Source organism: Oryctolagus cuniculus, unplaced genomic scaffold (genome assembly GCF_964237555.1).
Source record: "Oryctolagus cuniculus unplaced genomic scaffold, mOryCun1.1 SCAFFOLD_191, whole genome shotgun sequence".
NCBI lineage: Eukaryota > Metazoa > Chordata > Mammalia > Lagomorpha > Leporidae > Oryctolagus > Oryctolagus cuniculus.
Window position 1 is genome coordinate 37,320 of NW_027208316.1, and position 24,800 is coordinate 62,119.

The 24,800-nt window shown below is 42.1% G+C and overlaps 1 protein-coding gene and 1 long non-coding RNA gene across 3 annotated transcripts in view; one reads left to right on the plus strand and one right to left on the minus strand.

Annotated features, from left to right (window-relative positions):
* LOC103346468 (zinc finger protein 717-like) overlaps positions 1-9,585 on the plus strand; it is a 25,883-nt gene extending 16,298 nt beyond the window's left edge. Inside the window, exons 2-4 of one of the 2 annotated variants that reach the window (XM_051830235.2) lie at positions 5,510-5,636; positions 6,901-6,993; positions 8,160-9,585. In XM_051830235.2, coding sequence (XP_051686195.2) covers positions 5,513-5,636; positions 6,901-6,993; positions 8,160-8,998 — 1,056 coding nt within the window. In that variant the 5' untranslated portion in view covers positions 5,510-5,512 and the 3' untranslated portion in view covers positions 8,999-9,585. Of the gene's footprint in view, positions 1-5,258; positions 5,637-6,900; positions 6,994-8,159 lie in introns of those variants that run through there. The other variant, XM_070067812.1, reaches the window with a different exon arrangement.
* On the minus strand, positions 6,761-23,906 carry LOC138848204 (uncharacterized). Its single transcript, XR_011386034.1, has 3 exons — positions 23,484-23,906; positions 22,650-22,782; positions 6,761-7,581 (listed from the first exon to the last, which is right to left on the minus strand). It is a non-coding gene; the product is annotated as an uncharacterized lncRNA (long non-coding RNA).
* Positions 23,907-24,800: the final 894 nt, after the last annotated feature.

The following is a 24,800-nucleotide window of genomic DNA, read 5'->3' on the forward strand; positions in this document are numbered from 1 at the left end:
AATTCTCATTTTCCCTAGCCAAGTTGTATCTTAAAAACTTGATTTTATTGCTCATCATGTTAACTCTGCCGCTTCTGGGATTTTTTTAGTACATCTGACAATTGGAAATGTAGACAATAGTGTAGTTAAAATGAGATATACTAAGTAAAGTATTTCTTTTTCTTCTGATACATGTTTTGGAATTCTTCTAAAATTCCTATTGAGTGCCCTTATTAAATTTAGTTGCATCCCTGGTTAAGACTTATTGGGGCCACTCTACTGAGTACACCTATGAAACTTTGTTCATAAATGCATATAGCACCTGGGAAAGTTGATGTATATCTTATGCTATAGAGACATAAGATGGAACATCTTTTTTATCCTTTTTCACTATATAATTTAAAAACAAATTTTAGGTTTTCAATAGGATCAAATTATGTACTTTTCAGAAATGTACACATGCAGACCACTATAATTTATGATTTTACGTTTTCCTTCTTCAGATTTTTAAAAATCTTTACTGAGATTAGTGCTGTTATATAGCAGGTCAAGCCCAGCTCTGGTCATTATGGCCAGTTGGGAGTGAACCAGTGGGTAGAAGGTGTCTCTGTCTCTGCTTCTCCCTATCTGTAACTCTTCCTCTCAGATACATAGATAGATTGATCGATAGATAGAGAAATAAATAAATCCTGTAAACATTTAAAAATAAAAATATAGAAGACTGACCTCCCTCAATTTGCAGAATAAAGTCACTGAGTTCAAAGATGACACAGGAATTTGAACAACACAATTCAGACATTATATCTAGTAAAAACTGACCAAGTGTCAGTGCCCATTTACAGTACCACTCAAATCCTCAAGAACATGATCATAATTTCATGTCCATTCTCATTTATACAGGAAAAGGAGAAAAGCAGGAGTTCTGTGGCACCCCTATATCTGTCTCTTTGCCTATTTTGTCATAGAAACTACAAGTTAAGTGCAAATCTCAAAAAACAAAGTTTTTTTGAAACTAAATGGAGTGATTCATAGATGAATTTCAGGAACTTTTAGGTAAAGAATTACCATGTGGTGCAATTTTAAATATTCATGAAGATTTTAGAAGGCACTCAGCCCAATTTCCAGCCATTTTAATCTACTGAATGTATTCAAATAAATTTCCTTACTGTGAAATATGATGCATTGATAGGTGAAAAATTGTTTTAGTAGGTAAAATCAAGCATCATTTTACAAGATTAAAAATGGGTTGTTCAGGAAGATTGGTTTCTTTGAATATTTTAAGTTACAAAGAATCCTTGGAGTCTTTTGCTGAGTATCTGTAAGAAGTATATATTTAGGGGGGCTGGTGTTTTTGTGCAGCAGGGAAAGCCCTAGCCTGCAGTGCTGGCATCTCATATAGGGCCTGATTGAACTCCCACCTGCTCCACTTCTGAACCTTGTTTCTGCTATGGCCTGGGAAAACAGTGGAAGATGGCTCAAGTCCATGGGCCCCTGCAGCTGCATGGAAGACACAGAAGAAGTTCCTCGTTCTTGGCTTTGGATCAGCTCAGCTCTGTTTGTTGTGGCCATTTGGAGAATGAACTAGCAGATGGAAGATCTCTCTCTTGCTCTACCTCTCTCTGTAACTCTATCTTTCAAATAGATAAAATTTAAAAAAAGAAGAAATATGAGAGGTTTTTAGAACCATATTTTAATTATGAGATTTAAAAATAATGATAAATTTAAATACAATTCCCAAGAATTCTTTCCACATTTGAATTTCTCCACTTATACTATGTTTCTTTCAGTTGTAAATATGTCAAACATTAATGAGGACTTGATTATTATGTGGGTATCTCATGTGGTTAGACAAGTTCTGATGTATCCCCTCCGTGTCCCAGGAGGCTGATTTTCCAGCTGATACATGGATCATCTTCATTGCTTCTAATGGAGACATGCATTGGTATCTGGGAATCTAGCCTCATCTGCCCATGATGGCAGCAGGTCAGGACCATGGGAAATCTCCTCTGGCCTCCTTCTCAGCATGTGCCATTCCAACCACTCCCACCATCTTCACAGAATTCCTGACCCTGGGGCTTTCCTCATATACTCGAGCTGTGTGGTTGGTTTCTGTGTCTGTGGATGTTAGTGTGAGGGTGAAAGGAACCTTGGAGAGCAGGACAGGTGTCTGTCTCTTGGTGGCATAGGTGACAGTCATAGATCTGAGGTGTTAAGTTATGTCACTCAGGTGCACCCTGCAGATCTTGGCTGGCCCAGGAAGGGACACCAATGCCACATCCTCAGTTCTGGAGCTGGAGAAAGGGTGAATAAGGTTGAGACTTTAAAGATATTTTTGTCAAAAATTGGTGCACTGAAACAAGACCAATGTGTCTCCAGGTGTACAGAAGGCAGCTCCAAAAGTTCTGTAGACAGTCTGTTTCATCCAGGGCCAGTGCTGTGGTGCACTAGCTTAATCCTCTGTCTACAGTGCCGGCATCCATATGGGTGCCAGTTCTAGTCCCGGCTGCTCCTTTTCACATCCAGCTCTCTGTTGTGGCCTGGGAAAGCAGGAAACAATGGCCCAGGTGCTTGGGCCCCTGTACCCACGTGGGAGCCCAGGAAGAATCACCTGGCTCCTGGCTTCAGATCAGCACAGCTCTGTCTGTTCTGACCACTTTGAGTGTGAACCAACAGAAGGAAGACCTTTCTCTCTGCCTCTCTCTCACTGTCTGTAATTCTACCTGTCAAATAAAGAAGATTAAAAAAAAAAAGTAAAGTCTGTTTCATCTAAGATGGCAGTGGGATGGAGCTAGATGTTCAGGCCACTTGGATGAAATGTGTGTGTGTGAATGTTGATTGCACCTCTGTCACTGTTTAGCTGTCTGTAAGATGAGTACATTAACACTGCTAGTGAAATGTCCCTGCATTTCCTGAGAAATCCTTGTGAGGTGTGTGCAGGCTGACTTACACTATGTGGCAGTTGCATTTTTGGGGTTTCATTGTATGTCTTCTTATAGTAAAATGTCTGTTTTCCCGCATTGTGTAGCCTGCCTTGCACTACTCTTTCAAGGTTACAGAACTTTATACAGACCTAATTTGCAAAAATGTGGAAGTTTGGATACTCTGTGACAATCCCATTTGCAGAGAGAGTTGTCTTCCATTTGCTGATTTACTCTCCAACTGGCCAAAATGGCCAGAGTTATGCCAATCCAAGCCAGGAGCCAGGAGCTTCTTCCAGGTCTCTGACATGGGTGCAGAGGCCCAAAGACTTGGGCCATCTTCTATTGCTTTCCCAGGCCTTAGCAGAGAGCTGGATTGAAGTATAGCATCTGGTATTTGAACCGACACCCATATGGGATACAGGCAGCAGCTTTACCTGCTAAGCCACAGTGCCAGTCCCCAAAATAACTTTCATTAGTGTAAATTTTACTGAACATAATTTATTTCAACAATTACAATGTTTTACTGTTTTTTATTGTTACATTATCATTTAATAAAATTTTGTCAATGCTTTCATTTAACCAAGGATAACTTCTGGTTAATCTCTGCCACTTAGTAGAGGTGGGTGCACTTTCTCAGGGAATATATAAAAACAAGGTGAATGAATTTGTCATGACTATCAAGCATTGCAGTAATCTAAGATAAGGCACTTTGGTATCATCTTTCTCTTGCCATAGCAAAATACATATTTGTTGTTGTATTTTCAAATGAGGCTTCAAGGATAATGTTCTAAATTGGGAGTCATGATGTCCAATACAGTTTTTATTGTTATATAGGTGATGTAGTGGCAGTGTTTCAGTACCACCCTGGAAATAAACACTGAGCATTCTGCAATGGTAAGACTTAGATAGTGCTAAAACACAAATCAGTTCCATTTATTTTTTTAATTGTTAGAATAATGCAGTCCTTAATAATTTGGGGAACTGAATTTGATGCAGAGATAGCATAAGGGCTGTGTGAGGAAAAAAATCTATTGCAGGTTCTTTTATATTTTAAGATTTTATTTAACAATTTATTTATTTATTTGAAAGTCAGAGTTACACAGAAAGAGAGGCAGAGAGAGAGAGAGAGGAGAGATCTTCATCCGCTGGTTCACTCCCTGGTTGGCCACAATGCCCAGAGCTGTGCTGATCCAAGCCATGAGCCAGGAGCTTTTTCTGGGTCTCCCATGTGGGTTCAAGGGCCCAAGGTGTTGGGCCAGATCTGCTTTCCAAGGCATAGCAGAGAGCCTGATGAGAAGTGGAGCACCTGGGTCTAGAAACAGCGCCCATATGAGATGCCAGCATTTCAGGCCAGGGTGTTAACTTGCTGCACCACAGCACCGGCCCAAGGATTTATTTATTTATTTATTTGAAAGGCAAATAGAGATAGGGTGGGATGGGTAGTGAGAAAGTGATACCTTCCATCTACTGGTTCATTCACAAAATGACCACAATAATTGGCCAGGTTAAAGCCAGGAGCCTGGAACTCTATCTGGGTCTCCCATAACCTTGGAAGTGGAGCACCAAGGACTCAAATTGTCTGTCTACATGGTGTTGCCTGAATTGCAAGTGGACAGTGCAGGCTTTCCTGCTGCACCACAATGCTGGTGCCTACTGCAGGTTCTCAAACAAATCTCTGCATTTCCCTCAGACACAAATGCAGATTATGGCGCAGAATTTCTCAAGGTCTGTTCTTGGGTAAATAGCTCCATTGATTTTACTTTAATTTGTGATAATGTTATTTCAGTTCTTTAAATGTTTACGAGTAGAATAATTACAGGAAAAGAAAAAGCTACTTTCTATTTTTTCTTGAATCTCTTCCCTTATTTAAAAATATTTATGAGCTTGATAGAGAAAGAAGTTGATGGAGTGAGAGAAAGCTAGAAACTCCCATGCACTTATTCACTGCCTAAATAATCATATCAAGCAGGGGTGGGGCACAACTGAAGCCATGAGTCAAGAATGGAATATAGGCCTTCCTCTTGGTTGGCATCAACATTCCTTCCCCTGTTCTGCATTAGCTGAGAGCTGGAAACTGGAGCTGGCACTGAAATCCAACTTTGGAAATTTGACGTAGAGATAGAGTGTCTGAGCTAGCATCATAAACACTAAGTTAAATGCTTACTGTCTCTTTAAAAACATTTTTTTGTCTGCCATAATTGCATTGACTGTGTAAAGTGTTTTCCTGGAAATTCTTCTCTGTTCAATCCCTTCATAGCTTCCTGATGGTTTCTTGTCTTTTTCCCTGAATACTTCTACATTCTTCTGAACACTGCTCATTCCAGAGTGAATGTTGTCCCCCTTTCAGCCTACTGTGCAATGGCCATTGACATAGTCTGGCCTTTTGAGCTGAAACCCCTGTTTCCCTCCAGCTTGGGCATTTTTCCCAGCCTTTATACCATAGGTTTGACCCCCTGTTGAATGCTTCTGTGTGGCTGTCCAAATGCTCAACAAATCTGAAATGAAATAGCATCCTTCCTTCTTCTTCCATACCCATGTAGAAGATATGCAACTGCCATTGTTTGTTATATGACAGAGTTGACATGTTGACCAAGAGTGTTCTATCACAGGTGATGATAGCATTTGAAGACCTGGCTGTGTACTTTACCTGGGAGGAATGGCAGAACATGAACCAAGCTCAGAAAATCCTGTACAAGGATGTGATGCTGGAGACCTACAGCAGCCTGTTCTCCCTGGGTGAGTGACACTCATCACATGCCCAATGGTAACGTTTTCTCACTATTTGACAAATAAGTGAGCACTATTTATAAAGTTTAATGCAGGACGGGTATAGAATTTGAGTTCATGAAGAATCTGAATATCTACCATCTGAAAAGGAATTCAAATTGGAACATTGTAAATATAAGAGTGGGAGTAAGAGAGGAACGAGATGTGCAATTCAGGACATGCTCAAGCTGACTTGCCTCAAACGGTAGAGTTAGAAACATACAAGGGGATTCCAATTCAATCCCATCAAGGTGGCATGTACCAATGCCATCTCACTAGTTCCGGTGATCAATTTCAGTTCACAATTGATCATGATGATAGGACTAAGAACCAAAGGGAGCACATAAACAAGACTAGTGTCTGCAAATACTAGCTGATAGAATAAAAAAGGGAGAGAACAATCCAACATGGAAAGCTTGATACACAGCAGACCCATAGAATGGCAGATGTCCTAAACAGCACTCTGGCCTCAGAATCAGCCCTTAAGGCACTCGGATCTGGTGAAAAGCCCATGAGAGTATTACAGGCATGGAAAGCCAAAACACCCTGGCAAAAAAAAAAAAAAAAAAAAAAAACCTACATGAACAATCTCCACGAGTGAGATCCCATTGAAAAGAACAGGTCATCACAGAAGGAGGTGCCTTTCTCTGAAGGGAGGAGAGAACTTCCACTTTCACTATGACCTTGTCTAAATATGATCAGAGTTGGTGAACTCAAGGGGCTTCCATAGCCTTGGCGACTCATGACAAGGGTCTAGGGTGATTACTGATGCCATAAACAAGAGTGTCAATTTGTTAAGTCAACAACAGGAGTCACTGTGCACTTACTCCTCATGTAGGATCTCTGTCCTTAATGTGCTGTACATTGTGAATTAATGCTATAACGAGTACTCAAACAGTATTTTTCACTGTGTGTTTCTATGTGGGTGCAAACTGTTGAAATCTTTACTTAATATATGCTAAACTGATCTTCTGTATATAAAGAGAATTGAAAATGAATCTTGATGTGAATGGAAGGGGGGAGGGAGAGGAAAAGGGGAGGGTTGTGGGTGGGAGGGAAGTTATGCGGGGGGAGCCATTGTAATCCATAAGCTGTACTTTGGAAATTTATATTCATTTAATAAAAGTTAAAAAAATATTGGAACATTGGTTACATAGCTCCTGGACCAAGCTGTTCACCTTCAATTAACCCAAGATAGTGATTTCACAAAGTCTTACATTGTTTCCCTTAATAGGACACTGCCTGACCAAACCTGACTTGATCTTCAAGTTGGAGCAAGGAGCAGAGCCCTGGATGGGGGAAGAATGCCTACATGAGAGCCTTCCAGGTCAGTCTGCACATTTCGGGCAGGGAGGCCAAGGTAGAAGCAGTGTAGCAGATGTTGAGTGGTGCTCTTTCCATGAGTTTTTCCCAAGTCTTACTTCAGACACAGTTATTCTACAGTATCTATGGAGATCAGTATCTCTGGTAAAGGCAAAGGAAATGAAGTTTCATGTGAAAATCAACAACTGATCAAAACCTCCAGAGTCACATATTATCACAGAGGAGTGTTCATAGAAAGAAATGAAAGGAGGAAACCAGGGTTGACAACTTCACAATGAGATAGAAATAATTTGCATGAAATTGAGCCGATTGTGGTCTTCAGAAACAAATTCTTTAAATTGTTGTGAATGTATACCGAAGGTGGTACATTGGAACTTTCTGCAACTGTTGTAGTTCTCAGAAGCTGAGGATGTCAGGTTTCCTTAGAAATATGGGGAAAGTGTAATAGAGTGCAGATAAAACAATTTTTCATTAGAAAATTCCCACAAATGCTGTTTCCCTGGGAAGACAGAACATGAGACAATCACAGATGCAAATCTTGTCCCTTAAATGTGATCCTGCTTGGAATACAGATAATTTCACTCTTCTCCACCTGCAAGAAAATGATCCAGTAAGTTTCCAATCTTGATGGTTGAAATACCAGAGAAGTACAAAACACACAATTTTATAAAAATGAACTGGAATAGGACAGGGAAAAATTGATTTCTAGGTAATAGCTGATTATTTTTACTAAACATATGTCCTTTTTTAAAAATCTTATATAGGTGTTTCATCTTTGTGAAAGGCAGAAAGTCAGTGAGAGGAGAAACAGTGAGCAAGAGATTTCCTATTAGCTACCTCCCCAGATACCTGCAGCAGTTAGGTCTGACTAATTTGAAGCCAAAAGCCTGGCATTCCAACTATTTGAATCTGATGTATCACAGGGTCCCAAGCACAAGAACCATTAACTGCTGCCCCATAGTATACATTAGTAGAGAGCTGTATTTGAAGCAGAGTAGCCTGAGCTGAAACTGGCACTGTTTTTGGATGCAGACATTCCAAGCAGTGACTTGTATTCATTTTGTTAATTTTATCCCTCTTAAATACAAGTAACTTCATTCCTTTTACATGAGTATGCCAGGAGAAAGAATTATATTTGATTTATTGACATTATTTTTTTTCTCACTTCAGTTGCCATGAAAAGGGATGACCTGATTAGCAAAAACCAGAAAAGTCAGGACAAAAATCTGAATCAGGATGTTATGAAAAATAATAAGACATCAACTCCCAACATCATTGAATTAAGAAAAACACTTCATTTGAGTTCAAACCAATTTCCAAAACTGAGTATCAAAAAGAGAATCTATTCAGGAATGAAACCTGAAGAATACAATATATGTCACAATGTGCATCCCCACTGTGGGCCTGATCAACTACAAACTGGAGAAAAATTTGATGCTACTAAGGTACCTGGGAACGCTCTCCAGTTCTGTGAGGCTCTTAATCAACAGCACAAAATTCAGACTGTGCTACAGGCTTTTGAACCAACTGGACAAGGGAAAGTCTTCAAAAGGAAAAATGTATTTTGTACATCTGAGAGGCGTTTTATGGTAGAAAGTAGTACATCAACTGCCACTATTGGCAAGACAACTCAAATAGAACAAGATTTCCATAAAAATTCTAACCTCAGTGTGCATCAACAAAGTCCCAGAAAAGAGAAAGTTTATGAATATAGTAGTTCCTTGGAACCTGTCATTGACCAATCACATCTTAAAATGAATCATAGGCCACTTGTAGGGAAGAAACCCTATGCATATAAGCCTTGTGGAAAATCATTCAGTTATAAATCCTGCCATACCATCCATCACGGTACTCATGTAGTGGAAAACCCTCATGTGTTTAATGAACATGGAGAAGCCACTTACCAGAAGTCACATCTGATTAAACATCATAGAATTCAGCCAGCTCCGAATGCCTTTAGGGCTGATTCTGAGGCCAGAGTGCTATTTAGGACATCTGCCATTCTATGAGTCTGCTGAGTATCTCACTTCCCATGTTGGATCACTCTCCCCTTTATTTACTCCATCGGTTAGCGTTAGCAGGTACTAGACTTGTCTATGTGCTCCCTTTGACTCCCAGTCCCTCCACCATGACCAACTGTGAACTGAAACTGATCACCTGGAACAGTGAGATGGCATTGGTACATGCCACCTTGATGGGATTGAATTGGAATCCCCTGGTATGCTTCCAACTCCACCACTTGGGGCAAGTCAGCCTGAGCATGTCCCAAATTATACATCTCTTCCCTCTCCCATTCCCACTCCCATGTTCAACAGGGATCACATTTCAGTTAATTTTCAACAATTAAGAATAACTGTGCATCAATTACAGATCTAAACCAGTCATATTAAGTAGAACAGATAAAAAAACTACTAAGAGGGATAATGTATTAAGTTGTTCATTAACAGTCAGGGCTATGCTGATCAAGCCACCGTTTCCCATAGTGTCCACCTCACTCCAACAGGTTTCCCTCTTGGTGTTCAGTCAGTCGTCACCGATCAGGGAGAACATATGGTATTTGTCCCTTTGGGACTGGCTTATTTCACTCAGCATGATGTGTTCCAGATTCCTCCATTTTGTTGCAAATGACTGGATTTCGTTGTTTCTTACTGCGGTATAGTATTCTAAAGAGTACATATCCCATAATTTCTTTATCCAGTCTATCGTTGATGGGCATTTAGGTTGGTTCCAGGTCTTAGCTATTGTGAATTGAGCTGCAATAAACATTAGGGTGCAGACCTCTTTTTTGTTTGCCAATTTAAATTCCTTTGGGTAAATTCCAAGGAGCAGGATGGCTGGGTCGAACGGTAGGGTTATCTTCAGGTTTCTGAGGAATCTCCAGACTGACTTCCATAGTGGCTTGACCAGTTTGCATTCCCACCAACAGTGGGTTAGTGTCCCTTTTTCCCCACATCCTCGCAGCATCTGTTGTTGGTAGATTTCTGCATGTGAGCCATTCTAACCGGGGTGAGGTGAAACCTCATTGTGGTTTTGATTTGCATTTCCCTGATTGCTAATGACCTTGAACATTTTTTCATGTGCCTGTTGGCCATTTGGATTTCCTCTTTTGAAAAATGTCTATTGAGGTCCTTGGCCCATCTCTTAAGTGGGTTGTTGGTTTTGTTTTTGTGGAGTTTCTTGATCTCTTTGTAGATTCTGGTTATTAACCCTTCATCTGTTGCATAGTTTGCAAATATTTTTTCCCATTCTGTCGGTTGTCTCTTCACTCTCCTGACTGTTTCTTTTGCAGTACAGAAACTTCTCAATTTGATGCAATCCCAATAGTTGATTTTGGCTTTGACTGCCTGTGCCTCCCGGGTCTTTTCCAGAAATTCTTTGCCTGTGCCAATATCTTGAAGGGTTTCTCCTATGTTCTCTAGTAACTTGATGGTGTCAGGTCGTAGATTTAGGTCTTTAATCCATGTTGAGTGGATTTTTGTGTAAGGTGTAAGGTAGGGGTCTTGCTTCATGATTCTGCACGTGGAAATCCAATTTTCCCAGCACCATTTATTGAATAGACTGTGCTTGCTCCAGGAATTAGTTTTAGATCCTTGATCAAATATAAGTTGGCTGTAGATGTTTGGGTTGATTTCTGGATTTCCTCTTATGAAAAATATTTATTGAGGTCCTTGCAAATGTTTTTTCCTATTTTGTTGGTTCCTCTTCACTTTCCTGACTGTTTCTCTTGCAGTACAGAAACTTCTCAACTTGAAGCAATTCCAATAGTTAATTTTGGTTTTGACTACCTGTGCCTCTGGGATCTTTTCCAATACTCTTTGCCGGTGCCAATATATTATAGGGTTTCTCCAATGTTCTCTAATAGTTTTCCCAGCACCATTTATTGAATAGGCTGTCCTTACTCCAGGGATTGGTTTTAGATCCTTGATCAAATATAATTGGCTGTAGATGTTTGGGTTGATTTCTGGTGTTTCTATTCTGTTCCATTGATCTGTCAGTCTGTTTCTGTACCAGTACAATGCTGTTTTGATTACAACTGCCCTGTAGTATGTCCTGAAATCTGGTATTGTGATGCCTCTGGCTTTGTTTTTGCTGTACAAGATTGCTTTAGCTATTCAAGGGTTCCTGTACCTACATATGAATTTCAGCATCATTTTTTCCAGATCTGAGAAGAAGGTCTTTGGTATTTTGATTGGTATCACATTGAATCTATAAATTGCTTTTGGGAGAATGGACATTTTGATGATATTGATTCTTCCAATCCAGGAGCATGGAAGATTTTTCCATTTATTGGTATCCTCTTCTATTTCTTTAAGATTTTGTAATTCTCATTGTAGAGATCTTTGACATCCTTGGTTAAGTTTATTCCAAGGTATTTGATGGTTTGGGGACTATAATGCCTGGGACTGATCTTAACAGTTCTTTCTCAGCAGTGGCATTGCCTGTGTATACAAAGGCTGTTGATTTTTTGTGCATTGATTTTATATCCTGCTACTTTGCCAAACTCTTCTATGAGTTCCAATAGTCCCTTAGTAGAGTTCTTTGGATCCCTTAAATAATCATATCATCTGCAAAGAGGGATAGTTGGACTTCTTCCTTCCCAATTTGCATATCTTTAATTTCTTTTTCTTATTTAATTCTCTGGCTAGAACTTCCAGAACTATATTGAATAGCAGTGGTGAGAGTGGGCATCCCTGTCTGGTACCAGGTCTAATTGAAATGCTATCTCTGCATCTATTGAGATAATCATATGGTTTTTCTTCTGCAGTCTGTTAATGTGGTGTATCACATTGATTGTTTTGCGCACATTAAACCATCCCTGCATACCAGGGATAAATCCCACTTGGTCTGGATGGATGATCTTTCTGATGTGTTGTTGTATTCTATTGGTGAGAATTTTATTGAGGATTTTTGCATCTATCTTCATCAGGGATATTGGTCTATAATTTTATTTCAATGCTGCATCTTTTTCCAGCTTAGGAATTAAGGTGATGCTGGCTTCATGGAAAGAATTTGGGAGGATTCCCTCTTTTTCAATTGTTCTGAATAGTTTGAGAAGAATTGGAGTTAGTTCTTCTTTAAATGTCTGGTAGAATTGAGCAGTGAATCCATCTGGTCCTGGGCTTTTCTTTGTTGGGAGGGCCTTTATTACTGTTTCAATTTCTGTCTCAGTTATGGGTCTGTTTAGGTTTTCGATGTCTTCCTGGTTCAATTTAGGTAGGTTGCATGTGTCCAGGAATCTATCCATTTCTGATAGGTTTCCCTGTTTGCTTGCATACAGGTCCTAATAGTAATTTCTGATGATTCTTTTTATTTCTGTGGTGTCTGTTGTTACATTTTCTTTTTCATCTCTGATTTTATTGATTTGGGTCTTTTCTTTTTTTAGTTAGTTGGGCCAATGAGGTGTCAATTTTGTTTATTTTTTCAAAAAACCAGCTCCTCATTTGGCTGATTTTTTGTAATTTTTTTTTTTTTTTGGATTCAATCCTGTTGATTTGTTCTCTGATTTTAATTATTTCTCTTCTCCTACTAGATTTGGGTCTGGTTTGCTGCAGATTTTCTTGATCCTTGAGATGCAGTGAAAGCTCATCTATTTGGTGCCTTTCCAATTTCTTGATGTAGGCACATATTGATATAAACTTTCCTCTTAACACTGCTTTTGCTGTTTCCCATAAGTTTTGGTATGTTGTACTGTTATCCTCATTTACTTCCAGAAAATTTTTGATTTCTCTTTTAATTTCTTCTATGACCCATTGTTCATTCAGGAGCATGTTGTTCAATCTCTATGCATTTGCATATGCTCTAGGGATTCCTGAGTTGCCAATTTCCAGCTTCATTCCGCTGTGGTCTGAGAAGCTGCATGGTATGATTCTAATTCTTTTAAATTTGCTGAGACTTGCTTTATGGCCTAGTATGTGGTCAATCCTAGAGAAGGTTCCATGTACCGCTGAGAAGACTGTAAATGCTTTCTGTGTAGGATGAAAAGTTCTGTATATATCTGTTAGATCCATTTGGGCTATAGTGTAGTTTAAATCTACTGTCTCCTTGTTGATCTTCTGTCCTGTTGATCTGTCTATTTCTGAGAGTGGAGTATTGAAGTCCCCCAGTACTATTGTATTGGTGTCTAAGTCTCACTTTAAGTCCCTTAACAAATCTTTTAAATAAACCAGTGCCCTGTAATTAGGTGCATATACATTGATAATCGTTATATCTTCCTGTTGAATTGATCCCTTAATCATTATATAGTGTCCCTCTTTTTCTCTCCTAACAGTTTTTGTGGTAAAGTTTATGTTTCCGATATTAAGATGGGTATGCCAGCTCTTTTTTCATTTCTGTTGGCATGGTATATCTTTTTCCAGCCTTTCACTTTCAGTCTGTATGGATCTTTATTGGAAAGATGTGTTTCTTGTAAGAAGAAAATAGATGGGTTTTGTTCCGTAACCCAATCAGCCAATCGGTGTCTTTTAACTGGACAGTTCAGGCCATTAACGTTCAATGTGACTATTGATAAGTAGTAGCTTTACCCTGCCATTCGCCAAAGATATTTTCTGATATATGTTTTGAACTCTCTGTGATCTTTTGGTGTGAGATATCTTTCCTTTACCTTCTTTCATATTGATGACCGTGTTTCTGTGTTTCTGTGTGTAACACATCTTTAAGCATCTGTTGCAGGGCTGGACTAGTGGTGGCAAAGTCTTTCAATTTCTGTTTGCTATGAAAGGTCTTTATTTCACCTTCATTCACAAATGAGAGCTTAGCAGGATATAATATTCTGGGCTGGCAGTTTTTCTCTCTTAGTACCTGTACTATGTCTCGCCATTCCCTCTTAGCCTGTAGTGTTTCTGATGAGAAGTCAGCTGTGAGTCTGATTGGAGATCCTCTGAGAGTAATCTGATGTTTCTCTCTTGCACATTTTAGGATCTTTTCTTTATGTTTCACTGTGGTGAGTTTAATTACAACGTGTCGTGGTGAGGAGCTCTTTTGGTCATGTTTATTAGGGGTTCTATGAGCTTCCTGTACTGGGATGTCTCTGTCCTTCTCCAAACCTGGGAAATTTTCTGCTAATATCTCACTAAAAAAGGCCTTTTAATCCTTTCTCCCTCTCCATGCCTTCAGGAACTCCTAGAACCCGAATGTTGGGTTTCTTAATAGTATCCTAAAGATTCCTGACAATATTTTTTTAGATTTCTAATTTCCTCTTCTTTTCTTTGGTTTGATTGTATATTTTCCTGTGCTCTGTCTTCTAAGTCTGATATTCTTTCTTCTGCTTCACCCATTCTGTTTTTAAGGCTCTCTAATGTGTTTGTCATTTGATCTATTAAATTCTTCATTTCATTATGATTTCTCATCACTATCACAAGTTTCATTTTCTACTAGTTGTTTCATTTCATTTTGATTCCTCCTTAATATTTCATTTTCATGAGAGAGATTTTCTATCCTGTCCATTAAGGATTTCTGTAGTTTGAGAATTTGTTTTTGAGAACTTCTTAATGTTCTTATCAATTTTTTGAGATCCGCTTCTTGCATTTCTTCTGTCTCATCATCTTCATAATCTTGAATTGGGGTGTCTATTTCATTTGGGGGCATCATAGTGTCTTCCTTGTTCTTGATACCTCAGCTTTTGTGTTTGTTTGGCATATTGGAGATATTCTTTGGTTTTTTTCTGGTTATACTGTGAGTATTAAGAGAGCTGTCTCCTTTTGATGGATCCTTAGAGGCTGTGATGGGTGTGGCCAGAGAGCTCTGGTTGTACAGGGTTAAGGGTGTGCCAAAGGTGATTCACCCTGATTGTTCTCTTGCTCGCTCTCACTCGCTTTTTTTTTTTTTGACTCAGTTGGGAAGTAATTCCACACAGCTGAGTGGAATTGAGAATAGTTGATGTATGAAATCTGGCCCCTGTGGGTATTCGTTTGCTTACAAGAGTCAGGTTTTTCAGCTTGGCTAATGAGGGGCACCTGCTTTACATATGCAAAATGGCACACACTGCTTTACTTATGTAAAATGGCACCTGCCCTTTGTCTTGCTTGGCTTTGTAAGGTGAGTGGAGAGAGAGGCTAAATGTCCATGCCAGTTCCCCTTATTTATTCAATTTTTTTCTCTCCTCCAGCCAGCCTAGTGAGCTTTCCCAAATGGGGTTTCAGGCCTCATTCTCTGCAAGCTCTTTCTGCCTTTCCCCGCCAATGCCTCAGGTTACCAAGAGGTTTTTGTCTCACCTCCCCTTCCAGCGCTGGTGCACAGACTCTGCAGCTCCAGCGGGTCTGGCGGGTCTGACATCCAGCGGCTCCTGCGGCTCAGCCTTTGCTATTCTTGACCCTGATTCCAGAGCAGCCTCTGTGAAGAGGCCCAGCCCACCCAACAGCCCCATCCGTAAATACTGAACAAGCTCTCTCTGTTCAGCAGTGCTGATAGGATTAATAATATTTTAAATATTTATTTATTATTTGAAAGTCAAGTTACAAGAGATAGAAGGAGAGGCAGAGAGAGAGGTCTTCCATCCGCTGGTTCACTCCTCAATTGGCTGCAATGGCCGGAGCTGTGCTGACCTGAAGCCAGAAGCCAGGAGCTTCCTCTCAGTCTCCTATGCAGGTGCAGGGGCTCAGGGGCTTGGGCCATCATCTACTGCTTTCCCAGGTCAAAGCAGAGACCTGGATCAGAAGTGGAGCAGCCAAGTCTCAAACTGGCACCCATATGGGATGCTAGCACTGCAGCAGTGGCTTTGCCCATTATGCCACAGTGCCAGCCCCTAGGATTAATAATAACAAATGTTCTATCCTCCTCAAGAAAATATGAAAAATATATATAACATATACTAAATTTCTTCACTAATAATATTCTAAATAAAATTTACTTATTTTCTGAACAAGCATAGACATCTGACAACTAAATCGTTCAAGAGTATGTAAATTCAAGTAGAAATGAATAAATGTGTACACTAACGTCAGATGACTTCTTCCTGCTTTGGTTACTAATGAATGACCAAGCTTGTTGCTGTAAATAAATGGTCACTAGGATGTTTCTCAAACATATGTGTGGCTCAAGATTAGACTTCTTCCACTTTGTGGTCTCACCTGTCAACCATAGCAACTATTTTTGATCATAGGCTTTTCAGTGACATCTAACTCTGCACAAAAGAGTCATCATCCTTACTGAGATGTAGAGACGTGTGACATATTTGACTGCAATGTGCTTCTCTTTTTTTGGTTGTTTTCTTTTCCTAATCTCTTTAACATGCGTCTGTGCTTTGGCAATTCTGAAAACATTGAGATCAACTCAATCATTAGAGAGGCATAGATCATTAGTTCCTCAAGTCTTTAAAGTTCTAATATGAAGATAGCTGGACACCTGCTCTTGACCTAACTTATTTAACCAATAAAAATGCTTTCAAAGAAAGTTTATAAAGCAATAATGAATTGCCATTATTTTCAACTCTAACTGAATTTTAAAAAGAAACATTGAAAGTGAACAGTTGGAATCCCTACCCAGGCTATCTCTGATGTTAATACATGATGAACCCACACCATCTGCCACTTTAGCCACTTACAGACATCATCTTTCCCATTGTACTTATAGGCTAGGGCAATCCCAGCTTCCAGGGGCACCTGAGCACCCACGATGCCATTGCCCCTATAGAAGTTCTTGGCATACATATGTATCAATCCTCCTTTCCCCTTAGCACAGCCTCCTCTTCACCCCATAAGCTCTGTGAGAATCTCACAGACAGAAAGGCCCCAAGTGAAGGTAAAGCCATGAGCCTAAAAGGCTGTGATGAGGTGGTTGCTGGGATTTATGCCAGCCTCCAGGCCCACACAGCATGCTTCCTGACCATCACACAAGTGACAGAAACCACGGATAACCTTCTGCTTATATAGCCGATCTGCCTTTAACTCCATTTGGCGCACAGTCTGCATCATCCTGTAATACTGGAGCCCATCCTCTCTGGTGAGTACTGTCATGAAAGGAAGGCCCTCTTCCAGCTGGTGAAGGTCACATTTCTTAATCTTGAATGTAGCATCATTTGCAAAGTTGTGGGATGCCATCAGCACTCTCCTTGCCGGCTTCTGGGCAGTGCCAGACAATATGCGGGAGACAGTGGCCAGCATCTTCCTCAGGGAGTGCAAGAAGCAGTAGCCATGGCAACTCCCAAGCCACCCAAGGGGAACTGCTCAGCCATCCTGAAGTCTCCTTCAGGTGCCCCAGCTGTAACTGCTTTTATAAGGAAGTTGTTATAATCACCTCCTCTCCATGGTATTCTCTGCACAAGAAAAGAGAAGCAACTGGAACAGGCCAGAAACCAACTGTTAATTTATACCTCATATTTATTTATGGCCCTTTAACTTACAGGACTAATAATACAGAAAATTTGAGATATGTTACTGTGTTAGTGATTTTTATTCAGAAAAGGAAATAAAACTTCGTGATTCTCCATTTTAGGTTTCAAAAGAAAACCTAGATTGGCAGACCAACAGAGATCTTGCATCTGCTGATTCACTCCCCAAATGCCTATAATAGCTGGAGCCGGGCTAAGCTGAAGTCAGGAGCTGGTAGCTCAATTTGGGTCTCCCACATGGGTGGCAGGAACCCACATACTTAAACCATCACTGCCATCTCTGGGATACACATTAACAAAAAGCTGGAAACAGAAGCAGAGTTGGGACTTGAACCTGGGCATTCCAAGCGACATCTTAATCACTATTCCAAACTGTCTTCTCCAGATGTCTTAGTAAAGAGGGAACTATTAGTTTTAAGGAGGCCCTGCTGGCTTTGAAGTACAGCATACTCTATACTACAAATGAATCTCAAGTATAACCACATTAGTATACAACGTAGTATTTCTTTTTCTTTAAGATTTATTTATTTGAAAGTCAAAGTTACACAGAGAGAGGAGAAGCAGAGGGAGGAAGGGAGGGAGGGGGGAGAGAGAGAGAGAGAGAGAGAGGTCTTCCACCCGATGATTCATTCCCCAACTGGCCACAACGGCTGGAGCTGTGCCGATCCGAACCCAGGAGCCAGGAGCTTCTTCCAGGTCTACCATGTGGGTGCAGGGGCCCAAGGACTCAGGCCATCTTCTACTGCTTTTCTAGGCCACAGCCAAGAGCTGGGTGGGAAGTGGAGCAGTCGGGTTTTGAACTGGTGCCCATATGGGATGCCAGCACTTCAGGCCAGGGTGTTAACCCACCACATCACAGTGCCGGCCCCAAATGTAGTATTTCTAATGGAAGAGTTGGTTAAGTCATTAACTCCTCTGAAATACAAGTCAAGTATTAGTTTCAAACTCTGATTCATTCAGGACAAAAATAAAATGTTAATTTTTTCTCTTTGCTTCTGACTATGTAAATTATATTGCAAGAAATTAATCATGACTTTTACATCTCAAATCCTATTATGAGTAGGTACAGAATCTTGTGGGGTCATATTCTTTGATGAACATTTTTCCAGTTAAAGCACCCAGCAATTGAGATGTCCAAGTCCTACATCAGAGTACTGGGGTTCAGTGCCTAGCTCTGGTTCCTAACTCCAGCTTCCTGCTAATACCGATCCCATAAGGCAGCACTGGTGGCTCAAGTATTCAGGTTTCTGCCCACACATGGGAGATTATGATTGAGTTCACACTCCTGGCTTCAGCCTGACCCAGTTATGGCTGTTGCAGGCATTCTGGGGAGTAAACCAGAGAATCAGAGTGCATTCTCATTCTCTCTCCCTCTGCCTCGCAATTAAGTAAAAAAATTAAAGAAACTCAAACTGAACTAAAGGTAAGTGTCACACTTCTTTCATATGACCAACCACTAGGTATTAAAAGTTTTCATTTTTTCCTCTCATCACATCTTTTGCCCATGGCACTTAATTTCCTAGTTTTTGTTTTGTTTTGTTTTGTTTTCCCTTTGTAAAAAGTAACCACTTGGTGCCAGTGTTGTGGTGTGAGTTAAGACACTGCCTGCATGGGGCCTGTGCTGTGGTGCAGTGGGTTAAAGCCCAGGCCTGAAGCACCAGCATCCCATATGGGTGCTGGTTCTAGACCTGGCTGCTCTACTTCTGATCCAGCTCTCTTCTATGGCTTGGGAAAGCAGTAGAAGATGGCTCAAGTCCTTGGGACCCTGCACCCATGTGGGAGACCTGGAAGAAGCTCCTAGCTCCTGGCTTTGGATTGGCATAGTTCCGTCTGTTGTGGCCATCCAGGGAGTGAGCCAGCAGATGGAAGACTTCTCTCTCTCTCCCTACCTCTCTCTGTAACTCTTTCAAATAAATAAAATAAATCTTTAAAAAAAAAAAGCCAGGGATCAGGGAAACTTCTTCTAGGTCTCTTGCTTGGGTGCAGGGCCCAAGCACTTGTGCCATATTCCACTGCTTTCCCAGGGCATGTTAGCAGGGAGCTCAATCAGAAGTAGAACAGCCAATCGGTGTCCATACGGGATGCTGGTGCTGCAGATGTTGGTATAACCCACTCTGCCACAGTGCTGGCTCCATGACAATTTTTAATTCCTAGTAATTAACAGGGAAGAAAGAAGTATGGTCGTATACCTTTTTTTAAAAAAAGATTTTACTTATTTGAAAATGTTATAGGGAGAGAGAGAGAGAATCTTCTGTCTGCTGGTTCACTCCCCAAATGGCTACAATGGCCAGAGCTGAACCAATCTGAAGCCAGGAGCCAGGAGCCAGGAGCTTCTTCAGGTCTCCCACATGGGCAAAAGGGCCCAAGGACTTGGGCCATCCTCCACTGCTTTTCCAGGTGCATTAGCAGTGAGCTGGATCGGAAGTGGAGCAGTCAGGACTCTAAACAGCACTCATACAGGATGCCTGCATTTCAGGCCAGGGCTTTAACCTGCTGTGCCAAAGTGCTGGCTCCAACAGGTGACCTTTTACTCTCAATAATCTCCTCTTGGTATTGGCAGCAGTTTTTAAATTTTTGTTTGTTTGCCTTCTTCTGTAATCTTCTGTAATTTTAAAAAATTACAAAAAGTTCCAGCACCCTGAGAACCTCTACCACTAGGGCATACAATCAGATCTTTGTCCAGCAAAAGGTGGTATAGGTGCAACATGGAAATTGCAAGGTGAGTTGATCCATCTTTCTCAGGCTGTGGTTTCCTTGAGCAACTTTTACAACCACTGCATATTTGTTCCTCTTCCACAGAGTGGAAAACAGGTTAAACTATCCTATTTAGCCAAAAGCCAGTGGCAGCACTTAAATATGTCATCAGCCCAGGGCCAGCATTGTGGCACAGAGGGGTAAGTCACCCAGTGCAACAGCAGCATGCCTTATGGGCACTGCTTTGAGACCCACCTGCTTCACTTCTCATCCATCTCCTTGATTGGGATAGCAGCAAAGACTGCCCAAGTGTTTGGGTTCCTGCACCCACATGGGAGACCCAGAGTTCCAGGTTCCTGGCTTTGGCCCGGCTTGGCCCCAGCTACTGTGGCCATCTGGAAGTGAGCCAGCAGATGAAAGATAGAGATTCTCTCTTCTCTGCCTTTTACCTAAACATACATTAAGTAAATAAATGAAAAGGCATTAATATGGCAACTTTTTGAGGAAAAGTCTTCTGACAGTTGCAGGTATTGTCTTTTTTTTTTTTTTTTTTTTGACAGGCAGAGTGGATAGTGAGAGAGAGAGAGAGAGAGAAAGGTCTTCCTTTTGCTGTTGGTTCACCCTCCAATGGCTGCCGTGGCCAGCGTGCTGAAGCCGACGCACTGCACTGATCCGATGGAAGGAGCCAGGTACTTATCCTGGTCTCCCATGAGGTGCAGGGCCCAAGCACTTGGGCCATCCTCCACTGCACTCCCGGGCCACAGCAGAGAGCTAGTCTGGAAGACAGGCAACCGGGACAGAATCCGGCGCCCCAACCAGGACTAGAACCCAGTGTGCCGGCGCCGCAAGGCAGAGGATTAGCCTAGTGAGCCGCAGCGCCGGCTCCAGGTATTGTCTTAATGCTTAAAAATATTCAGACACATATTTATATTTCTCAACCACATACTTTTCAGAAAAAAATGTCTGCCGCTCATCATCAGTTATCAGTCTGAAAGCATTCATGAAAGAAATCAAATAATTTTACTAAACACAAAAACCTCTAGTATAGCCCGCATTTAAACCAGTTGCTCCATGGATATACACAGATTGACTTTTGTTAATTTACAAGGATCACTGCACTTCCATGGCATGGAGCTGTCTGAAAGTTTAAAGGCTGATGGGTGTGGCATTATTTCCCATATTTGCTTATTATCCAGAATGCATTTATTAAATATCATGAACTTCATACTCTATAAATCTGTTTCAAATATGTTGATATTTAATGGTACTTACACCCTTATAAACTGAGCTAATACAAACTTCTCTCTGGAATAGCTATGCCTTTGACATTGCCTTTTTTCACACATATGTAAATGCATAATATGCTTCTGTATGGCCCTTCAGAATTTATAAAAGGCTCTTCACATAAGATTTACATAACATCAAATGACACAATCTTCTCATTACAGAGGGGAGAAGTATGAAGTGACTCTCCCAACAGTTACTCAGATTCTATCGGTCAGGTTCAGAATCTAATTAGGTCTCAGATACACATCTAGATTTTTCTCCCTACTGTCTCTGTCAGAATTCCCAGCCTATGAGTGAACTTCAGTCTGAATGAATGCTAATATTCAAGGTTCTAAGTGAAAAAATTACTGAAGTTTGTATTGGTGAGTTAAAGCATGTGTCTAAATTTTACATTGAATCATATGAAACTGAATATAAGATTATGCAAATTTTCAAGATAAAGAGCATATATTTAAGAACACATTCTTACATTTTGCAAACATGTTGAAACACCTTACTGGAGCATGTGTTTGGCATAGTGGTAAAGCCTTCCACATCCCAATCAGAACGCCTGGGGTTCAAATCCTAGCCCTGTGTCTGCTTCTAGCTTCCTGCTAACAGAACCCTGGGAGGCAGCAGCTGATGGTTCAAGTACTTGAGTTCCTGCTACTTATGTGGGAGATCCACACTGAGTTCCTGGCTTCAGCCTGACCCAGCCCTGGTTGTTGTAAACATTTGAGGAATGAGCAGTAAATGGAAGGGCTCTCTCTGCCTTTCAAATAAACAAAAATAAATACACAGGGGCCAGTGCCATGGCTCACTTGGTTAATCCTCCACTTGTGGCACCAGCATCCCATATAGGTGCCGGGTTCTAGTCCCGGTTGCTCCTCTTCCAGTGCAGCTCTCTGCTGTGGGCTGGGAAGGCAATGGAGGATGGTCCAAGTGCTTGGGCCACTGCACCCACATAGGAGACCAGGAGGAAGCACCTGGCTCCTGGCTTCGAATTGGTGTAGCTCCAGCTGTAGCAGCCATTTGGGGGGTGAACCAATGAAGGAAGATCTTTCTCTCTGTCTCTCTCTCTCAATAACTCTGTCAAATAAAAAAAAAGCTTTAAAAAAAATTGAAAATAAAAAAAAAATACAGACCTTTTCTTAAGGTGTCTTGCTCACATCTAAGTGATTTCCCTTTCACAGTAAAATACCTAACTGTTCTCAAATAATGCAGGTTTTGCTCTCCACATCCACTCCTGAGCTCCAAGTACTGGCAGCTCACCCTAGCATGTTGACTGGTTCCACTGTTCATGCACACATCTCCCATTCTCTTTTGGTGGGTCTACTGGAAAGAAAGGATAGTATCTACAGTAATTAATATCTTACTGTTGCTCTTGCTGTCCACCTGCAGGCCTGAAGGAAGAGTACCTGAATACACATTGTGGAGTTCTGGACATAGTTTCCAAAATTCAGTCACTTCGTAGCTGAGGGACTCTGTCCTCATCAATCACCTTAAAGCCTACAAGGGTAGGGAGAAGCTGTGTTTGAAGAATTCACAAATAAAGTGCATTCAAGCCAACCACTACCACCCCACCACACCCCTAATTCAGGGTTCTGGCAAATCCCAAATGGACCAGGAGTGACTCAGGAGGTGAGCTCAACTCCTTGCTCTGAAAGTTTCCAAAGAGCCTGGTGCACCCACAGCGAGCTCAGTGCCTCACCCTCCTGCCCTCACCACCAGGGACACCCGGCTCCCAGCATGGCCAGTAGGCCAGCGGCAGCCCCGCAGGTCCAGGTGCACGCAGACACGCATCCAGAGCTGACCCAAAATGCAGGCCCAGCTCAGGTGTCACCTCCCCACAAAGTCGCTGTCTCCTACTCCCTCCCAGAAGGCTGCAGGCCTGCACCCAGCACCCGGAGTCCCAGTGTTCAGGGTTTGCCCACCCTCCTGCGAAGGAAGCCGCCCCATGGGAAGCCCGCTCCACCTGTGGGCAGGGCTGGGGGAAGAAGGGCAGGGCCAGCTCTGCCCCAGGACTGCAGCCTGGGAAAGTCCACGGCCTCCAACACCTCTGCCAGGCACGGCATCTCCCTGAGTGTGCTCTGAGCCAGGGCCTCAGCCATCAGCAGCTCCCTTGCTTCCAGAATCTGCTGCAGGGCAGCTCAGACTCGGCTCAGCCGGGGGCCTCAGGCCAATCCTCGCTGTCCTGGAGCAAGACAGACCTGGAGCTGCCAGACCCGTCCCACGCTGGGCCGGCTATAAAGGCGGTGGTCATTGGTGGGCAGCTGGTAGTTGCGGTGTGTTTGGGTGATCTGGGTGGTGTTACATTCTTGGCGGTTGAGCTTGATTTTGAACCCTGGGACTAGAACGCAGTCAGCAGCCGGAGAGTCAGGAGCTGTGGGAGAAGAGGAGACAGACCCGGTGAGTGCCCCACCTCTCCCGCCAGCCCCACTGGCTGAGGCTTGCAGCACGTGTGGCACTTGGGGAAGCAATGAAGGCCGAGTCTCAGCAGGAAAACCAAGCATGCGGTACTGATTTGTGCACTGATGCTGCATCTGTGTGGCCTGCCTGGGCAGACACCCAGGACAGGCTTGGTAGGAGGGTGCTGGAGGCGCACTGGGCCCTCATGCAGCCGCCTGATGTAGGCATCCAGGGCAGCAGAGTCCTGCGGGGTCCCTGGAGATCCTGGCCATGCTGCGCCTTCGGTCATCCACCCTCCTGCACTGCTGCTGGGGGCAGTGCTTCTGCAGTTGGCTATCTCGTTGGAGTCCATGGTCGTTTTTTTTTTTTTTTTTTTGATGGGCTGATAACTCAGTGACAACCATGGAACAAATCACTGTTCTGTGGTATCTGCCTCCCAGGAGCATTGCAGGTGAACAGGGGGCACGGGTGACCAGTGGCACCTCCTGTGCGTGGTCTCTGGCCCATCCAGGACTGAAGGTGGAAAGGGAAGCAGAGGAGCCGGCTCAAGGCAGTCCCGCTGCGGGTTCCATCAGGTGTGAAATGTCTCCCAATTGCGGTTAACCTTGCAGGGAAACTATCCCCTTTTGTGGGCCAGAGACAGCATCTGCTTTATTAGCTGTGCAGTGTATTGAAAATTAAAATTTGGGAAAGTGTCAGAGTTGCACGCATGGTCACTGGACAGCACCAGAGGAACAGACAGAACCTAATTCTCCCTAGACCTGCAGTTTCCTGCTGTTTCCATTTCTTTTCCCCTTCAGATTAAAAGTGCCTCTTCCTACTTTATTCCTTGAGTAAACTCAAATTTATTGTTTCTAATGCTCTCATCTCTTCAGAAAATACTGGAATCAAATGGTACTTTTGGTAGTTAACACAAGCATTTTGCTTAAGCAGCATTTTGGCCTTCCCTGTATGGAGTCCCTTTAGGAATCCTAGCTGCAGCTCTGATTTGCTCGGTTTGTTACCGTGGACTCTTCTGACTGATTGCTGGTCACCAGGGGAAAGGAAAACACTCAAACCTATGAATTGTGCTTTCTGTCAGAAGCCATGTGTTGGGAAGAACACATTAGAGGTTGCAA